Below are 8,144 nucleotides of genomic sequence, written 5' to 3' on the forward strand. Positions count from 1 at the left end.
GGTAGTGATCGTATTTCATAATTTGAAAATAAATTTTACATTTCATCATAATTACAAGATATGCCGTAGAAAAATATATTACAAATAGTAAATGTATAAGTTAGACAACTCCAACATAGTTTATTTCATTGAAAATAAAATTTAACGGTAAATAGAGGTAGCCCGGGCGAAGCCGGGCACCAAACCTAGTAATATATAAAGTGAAATAATTTCAGGTACATGGTTAGTGAGTATTTCAAATAAATATTTTGTCTGAAATGTCCTTAATTTCAAGTTCATCGTTGCAACTTTGAGTTGTTTCGAGCTATGGGTTGGGTATCAAGTTGTACGGGTTCAGACCTTGATAAATGGGTCGGTCGGACAATATAAAGTTTTAATCAATCTACTTGAAAGTACTATATAACTATGTCATAATTGTTCATAATTAATTTGACGTTACTTACGAAGTATAATACAATTTTAAAAATTGCCGATGCGGGCACGGGTTCAAAAGCTGGTGGTACATAAATCCGTTACACATAGTATCAACCAAGTGCAATACTATAATTGAAGCGAAGTGGGCAAGTAGTTGGATATACAAAAGTAGAGAAAAACAATCAAACCTCTTCGTACATTGCCTTGTGCTCTATTAATTCTCACCTCTTTTCTCACAGGTCAAATTTTTTACCCTCCCTATCATTTGCATTTGTAATGTTTATTATGATGTTAATTTACAATCCGATGTTTATTTCATAAACTATGTATGTATGTGTTATGTGGATCTATCATTTACATATGTTGTTGACTGAATTATGACACTGTAATGTTGGATTATCATTTACGACCTCTCCGTCCAATCATTTGCTTACATTCTTTATTCCTTGTGATGGGTATTTTAATCAAGATAAACAAATGATCGGGACGGAGGGAATAGCTGTTTTTTTCATAGTTATGGTGAATTTCTTGGAAAAGTGATGTACCCACATTGTTGGGAGAAAAGATAGTGTAGTCTAAGATGTGTTGGAGTTATAAAGTTAGGATCTTTGTGCAATTTATCAATTGAAGTTTGCTAATTGTATCATAATCTTCTGAAAAATTATGTGTTGTTGAATAGATCCATTAGATTAGATAAGGGATTATTGAATTCTTTTCGCTTACCTCGAGGATTCCCATTGTTTTGGTTGCTAATGTAATGATCCAACATGTTGGTTTTTCACTCGGAAATGAGGATCGTTGGAATCAATCTTTACCCTTTTGAGATGTTTGACTACTTGTTTTCTAAATGGTAAGCAACATGAGTAAAGGTCAATTGTATATGAGCGACGATTGGGGACGGAGGGGAGTGTGGGAGGAGGTGGTTCTATAGAAGCAAGTGTGTAAAAGGAGTGTTTGTTTTGTATTTGCTGGTCGTAGAGACTTGAGAGCAACCAAAATCCATTAAGATATAAATGAGCATTGGGCGGTAAAGTAAATGAGCATTAGACGGTCCTAGTTTGTTTTCAACAAAATTAAGGAACTTTGTAAGACTTGGATCAGAAACCATAATGACTGAAAGATTAGATGTTAGCTCTTTTCATGGATGCCCTAAAGTAAAAAACCAACAAGTTTATTCACGGTCAGGAGGATTTAAGCTTCTATTTATTGCAACAAAGACAAGTTTTAATTCTTGGTGATGAAGTTCAGGCTAATTCGCATTTCCATTGGACGCAAAGATTCGCCATTTTTTGGGTTTGAATTACTGCTGTAAAAGACAAATGACTGATGATATTGGTTTTGCTTCTTTTGTAGTTTTGATATGATGTAGCAATCAACAAAGTTATTTTCATTATGGGTCATCTTGAAACAATATTTATTTGCTCTTAATACAAAGTTAAGGTTGCGTACACCCCAACCCGCTTTCCCCACCATTTGTGGGTGCTTTCGAGGCACTTGTGTACTGTTGTTTTAATGACGCCTAGGCTTGTTATTGATGTAGCCTGAAAGTCTACTACTTGTCCCCAAACAGTGCATATCCAGGATCTAGAAGGCGATAACAAGAACCATGGATGCTCATCCCTATGCTCCGACTGATCTAAGTCTACCGGGTTTTGTCCCAAATCTTCTTTCTGCAAATACAATTTTAGCTGTTTTTGCTGTTGCCACAATCATTGTTGTCTCCTTATCATGGATTCTCCCAGGTGACTTTCTGCATTTCTCTTTCTTTCACCATTTAAGGCATTTGAACATGTTGTATACTTATATCATTCTTTGAGAGTATGAACTCATGAAATTTACCAACTTTAACAAATGTGCAATAGTCATTCCAAAAAAAATCAGTATGTAAATAGAATGATAAGACGCCGAATACTAAAACTCTGTAATTTGTGAATGAAATGAAGAACAAATTTATAATAAAATTATCTTCTCATTATTCTGTTTATTACGAAAGAAGGTATGTTGATATGTTTAGAGCTATCCACGTCACAATGACATCATTACTCGATATTATAGTGATGCCGTTAAAATATGATCAAGGCAGTGATTTACTTGGTATAATAGTTTGTAAGACTTCTTGAATGATGCATGAAGCCTTTCTTACTATTAGAGTTAATTACACTTTTTTATCATTGAATTTGGAGAGCATGTCTGTCGCTTCTCAATCAAGTATTGCATGTGCTTTATCTATAAAAATAGGAAGTAATGTCTTCATTATTTGATATTCTAATGAGTTAAACACTAATGCTTATACGTGAATTATGTGACCTACAGCCAGTCTTAAGAAAATACTCCCTTTGTCCCGGTCATTTGTTGTCCTATTCCATTTTGGGGTTGTTGTCCTTTCTATTTTAAGAATGAACTTGATGAGCAATTTGATCATTCACACTCAATTTGATTCACTTATCATTTAGTAATTGGCCCCTTCCTCTTTCCCTGGTCTTTGTGCCAAAACCAAAGGACAACAATTGACCTGGACGGAGCGAGTACAAAGAAAGTACTTTTGACAAACTGTGTTAGATTAAAGCAATTTTGAATCATGTGTAGATAGTTATTTCATGCTCAATGTATGAGTAGAGTTCATTGGTCCGTAACAGCTTAAGGATTTACTTGTTTTAAGACTTTATTTTGGTATCCTATTTCACCACTGTTTTCTTTATCAACACAGGGTTGTTTTCAAGGTACACAAAAATGGAAAGGGTCTTAATATGCTGGTGGGTGTTTACTGGCCTAACCCATATAATCGTTGAAGGATACTTTGTTTTCTCTCCTGAATTCTTCAAGGACAAGACCGGCTGTTATTTGGCTGAAGTTTGTAAGGCTCTTTTCATTAATCATATTGTTTGACTTTGAAAGTTTAGGGTCAACGTTGTTTGATATTTGTCAATGATGATTTCGCTTCACACAGGGAAAGAGTACAGCAAGGGTGATTCCAGATACGCTGCTAGAGATGCCGCCACAGTTGCTCTTGAAGGAATAACTGTCGTGTTAGAGGGTCCCGCCTCTCTTTTAGCAGCGTAAGTAATGTCTCGTACATGCTAGTGTATGGTTCCTTGTATAACCCAGACTTTTCATATTACCTTGGTAAAGTATGGCTCATTATTTACCTTGGTGAAGATCTTTTATTCTGGAATAACTGTGTTACATGTTGCGAATTCTCAGTAGATTTTCCTGTGAATACTAACAGGTATGCTATAGCAACACACAAGCCATATAACTATGTGCTCCAATTAGCCGTATGTCTAGGGCAACTATATGGTTGTGTGATGTACTATACAACCGCGATATTGGAGGGGGACAAGTTTGCGTCAAGTCCTTATTACTATTATGCATACTATATTGGAGCAAATGCCTCTTGGATCGTGATACCCGCCCTCATATCCATCCGAAGTTGGAAAAGGATCTGTCAAGCATGTAAAGGTGATGGTAGAAACAAGAGAAAGTCCCATTGATACTCATGACTCGAGTTCAAATTCCATTTATACACACACCAAAAAATTCTGTTCCTGTTTATGACTCGATTGTTTGTTTTCTTCTCCTAATTTCTGCTGCGACATTTTTTTTGGGTTGGACTTTCACTTGAGTTCATATTGAAAGAATATTTAGTTAAGAGCAATGATATTCAGTGAGAAGGTTTTGTTGTGTCATTATCAGCAACTAAATTTTTCCCTTTTCTTTTGTTTATTTATAAAGGGAATGATCCTAAGGACCTAACTGGTCTTATATACAAAAATTTATAAGAGACGGTTGTATTTTTTATGCTAGTGTCTCGGATAAGCTTGCTGGGTTTCAGAATTTGTTTATTTCGGATATTGTGGTTGAAGTCTGTATGAACCGTCTATCTATGTGACAGTCGTACTCATACGACAAGGTTTTCAAGGTATAGAAATGTTCAGATATATGTATAGAAACGCATGTTTATGTACCTTAAAGTTCTCTTCTGTAAACGACGGTCATAAACAAGTTTTTGCTGTCTCTTGAGATGTTTCAGACTTTGTACATAAAAACCAGTAAAAGTTCTCTATAATCAAACTATTTTGATGAATGAATTAGATTTTAATGTTCAAGTTCTATAATCTTGTTAGTTGCTCCTCCAATGTTACATGAGCAGACACACTCACTACTAGCATTTTGCATTCCAATCTAGTATATCACTGATTTGCTACATGCAAAACTCGGGTTAACTTGCGAAACTGATAATTACAGATCAAGACTAATTTTAACATAGTCGACAAGACGTCTGATTCATACTTAGGGTACGCGGGGAAGTGGTAATTAAACCCCTTTACTTTGGTGAATTGTGAAATCTAGCCCCTTAAGTTTTAATTAGAGTAATTAAGCCTCTTACCTTTTCCAAAATGTGAAATTAAACCCTTTTACGTTTTCCGGCCATTATCTCAGCGGAATTTCATCATTTTCTCGTCCTCCTTATTGTTTAGTACTCTTTTAACATTCTTTCTCCTAATTTGTTTATTTTCATCCATCTCCATGTTTGCTAATACATACTCCCTCCTATTCAGTATATTCTTCCCTATTTCCTTATTCGGATTATTCGGGTTTTCTTCCCTATTTCCTTTTTTGGGTTGATTTGTGTGGTCCAAATTAAATTGCATGTGGAGTAGTGTGTTTTGTGTGGTTCAAATTCACTTTCTTATTTCTTGTGCAAAAAGAAAGGGGAAGAATATAGTGAATAGGAGGGAGTACCAATTTCTCCATATTTGTTTCTCAACCAGTTCATTGATCAATCTTTACCACCTCGTCAAATTTTACCATGTATCTTTCGAATAATTTAGTTCAAATACGTATTTATGCTATTGAGCAAGAAGGAATGGGGAAACCCCAGAAATTGATTTATCAAAAAAACATTATTGAATTATTTGTTGGTTATTGTTATATGCAAGATGCATCATGCTTTAATTTGGTAGGGAGAATCATCAAAACTTGTACGGAGAATTCAATTTCATAAAAATCTCATTTTGATTCATATATAGATCAGTTACCCAAAGTTTATTAACCTAGAAGAATGGATGCATAATACGGAGTAGAAGACAAGTAGATGAATAGACTATTGTAGACCTGGAGATTGGCATACTACCAAACACTGGAATTTGACGAAATTGTAATTGATGTAATACAATTCATCAATAATTTTATTTTGTTCCTTTGTATAAGTAGTGAATACGTAGGATATTCATGTCGCACGCATTTTTTTTAGGATGAAAATGTCATATACATGAATGAGATATTGACCAGAAAATGAAATTCCGATGAGATAATGGCCGGAAAATGTGAAAGGATTTAATTTCACATTTTAGAAAAGGTAAGGGGGTCAATTACTCCAATTAAAACTTAAGGGGCTACATTTCACAATTCATCAAAGTAAAGGGGTCTATATACGTTTAAAAACTCAACTTAAGACTTTTGTGGGGATAATGCATGGTCGGAGTTGACGGAGTATGAATCGGAATTGAGTCTTTAAAAGGTAATAGCGGCAGGCTGGGCACCGGCCCAAAACCGGACCGGATCGGAATCGGCAAAATTTATGGACCGAGATCGGACCGGAATACAAAAATTCCGGCCCGGGACCGGACTGGAAATTTTTAATTCCGGTTCCGGTCCACTCGATTCCGGTCCGGACCGATCCATTTTTCCAATTCGGACCGGATTATGCCCACCCCTAAATAGCGCTATTTTTGTAATATTAATTTTCACACGGGCCTAGGCCTAGCCCACCCCAAAATTTCTGTTATATATAATCCAGTGACTTAGTTATGCATGATACTTAATGTGGTTCAGTGGTTTGCAAGACAACTTCTCCTAGGGAGGCCAACGGCAGTCCCCGTTGGCCTTTTTACTCAAGGTCCGCTACTGAATTCACCTTACGTAATTTATGAAGTTGGATGAAAAAGAAAAAACGGAGGGAATATAAAAACTTGAGATATTCAAGGAAATTAATCAATGTAATTAGTATAGTATACTCCGTGTTTGATTTGAGGACGTCCCTTTTAAGGGCGTTGAGACAGTTTGGGATGATGAATAAACTAATTTAATGCTGCAGCTGGCAACTTGGTTCTTCACCAGTTCACTCCACACGAAAGTACAGCATTGCATTCCTATACTTGATGTATCCATTTCAAGTTGCAACATCCGAATGAAATGGTCAGATTTCGGTAGCTCCCTGTTCACAAATCACATTGTACTAATTAATAACATGATTTAAAGTGTATATACTAGTCTAAAACGTCAAAGTATATTACCTTAAAACATTAAAGGAGAGTCATCTATTAATCATATTATTGTTCATGTGAATAGTTATTGCATGGTTCATTGGACTCGGTCATACACTCATACATGTTGATTATGTGTTCACTTTCATCAGTGGCGGAGCCAGGATTTGGAGTCAACGGAGGCAAAAGAGTAATATAATCGAAAAAGGTAACTTCGAAAAACAACAAGCGTCACGAACTCATGATGACACGATCAACAATTACCTGCATGAAAAGAAGTCAAAAGTTAAATTCTCCAGTAAAACGATTTCGCTGTAAAATATTGTAAAACCATAGGCAAAAGACTTTGATGTCCTTATTATGGAAAGCCGTGGTTGGCGGAAGTTATTTTAATGTGGTTATTTAGATAAAATATCATTTGATTTTACAATAACACTTGTAAAAGGGTTTTATAAAAAGAATTATAAAAAACAACTATGAGAAAAACTTGTTGTATAGAGGTGGGGAAATATAGCAAATAACTCCCATAAGTTTGATACTATGTGCAATTAAGCCCTTTAACTTATAAATGTAGCAAATAGGTCCTATTAGTTTCTCTTAATATGCAACTAGTGTAGATCCCGCGCAAATGCGCGGTAAATATAGGCCTTTTTAATTTTTAGTGTATTAGTTATAGATTTTAGATTTATATCTCGCGATTTTTTATATAAAAAAAAATAACTAATATTAAAATTAATCAAAAGAAATGAATAATTCCATGAATTGTGTTTTTTATGAAAAAATATTTTAACTACATCAATTTTAAAAAAAAAAAATCTTTTTTTCGTCACGAAGTTAATAATAGGAGATACAGTTTTTATGTATAGATTATTTTAAATGAAAAATTAGTTTAATAAATGAAAATTTAATTTGTTTCCATATATAAGTTTGAGCACTTTGCATGGAAAACTTTAGAGAACATGTATTCTCTTAATATATAGGAGGATTTATACTTTTAAAATTTGCACCTCATTAATATTTATCAGTTCACTCCATTGTATTTTGATATGAAAAAAAAATTGAAATGAAAAACTAATAAAAAAATTTATTTAAGTTGTGAATTTTTTTGTCACGAAGCTAATAGTAAGCATGTGTCAAGTTATTCTCTACAGTAATAATTATTGCATTACTAAAAAATTTAGCAACTTATACTTTATCATTTAATATCAATTTTACTTTATTTTAATAAAAAAAAATCATAATTATGAATTTGTTTAAAAAATTAGAGTATTTATAAGAATATATTCATTGACAAGATAATAATGTATTGAAAGAATTTTATTTATTACCTTATTTAGTTAGATACTTTTTGGAGGGAAAATTAAGAGAATTTTTATTCTCTTAGTAGTAGGGGGATTCAACACATATCTTATTTTTAATAATGAAATTAATGAAATTTACTAAATGAAATATATTTACTATTAT

General features: G+C 33.8%; 1 protein-coding gene across 4 annotated transcripts; it reads left to right on the forward strand.

The window, feature by feature from the left end:
• Positions 1-522: 522 nt before the first annotated feature.
• Positions 523-4,242, forward strand: LOC141606059 (putative 3-beta-hydroxysteroid-Delta(8),Delta(7)-isomerase). Of its 4 annotated transcripts, none has more exons than XM_074425047.1 (5): positions 523-653; positions 1,985-2,156; positions 3,122-3,268; positions 3,362-3,470; positions 3,641-4,242. In XM_074425047.1, the coding sequence occupies exons 2-5, from the start codon at positions 2,021-2,023 to the stop codon at positions 3,903-3,905; spliced, it is 657 nt and encodes a 218-aa protein (XP_074281148.1). In that variant the 5' UTR covers positions 523-653; positions 1,985-2,020; the 3' UTR covers positions 3,906-4,242. The 4 variants fall into 4 exon arrangements, with proteins under 4 accessions (XP_074281148.1, XP_074281149.1, XP_074281151.1 ...); XM_074425048.1 differs by having other exon boundaries at positions 550-653; positions 1,955-2,156; XM_074425050.1 differs by having other exon boundaries at positions 650-1,323; positions 1,402-2,156.
• The last annotated feature ends 3,902 nt before the right edge of the window (positions 4,243-8,144 follow it).

This window comes from Silene latifolia, chromosome 10 (assembly GCF_048544455.1).
Source record: "Silene latifolia isolate original U9 population chromosome 10, ASM4854445v1, whole genome shotgun sequence".
NCBI lineage: Eukaryota > Viridiplantae > Streptophyta > Magnoliopsida > Caryophyllales > Caryophyllaceae > Silene > Silene latifolia.

Excerpts from the sequence above, each read along its gene's own strand:
- LOC141606059 (XM_074425047.1), top strand. The coding sequence starts at position 2,021 with ATGGATGCTCATCCCTATGCTCCGACTGATCTAAGTCTACCGGGTTTT. Across the intron at positions 2,157-3,121 it reads CTTATCATGGATTCTCCCAG|GGTTGTTTTCAAGGTACACA; the intron begins GTGACTTTCTGC and ends TTATCAACACAG. Across the intron at positions 3,269-3,361 it reads CTGTTATTTGGCTGAAGTTT|GGAAAGAGTACAGCAAGGGT; the intron begins GTAAGGCTCTTT and ends CGCTTCACACAG.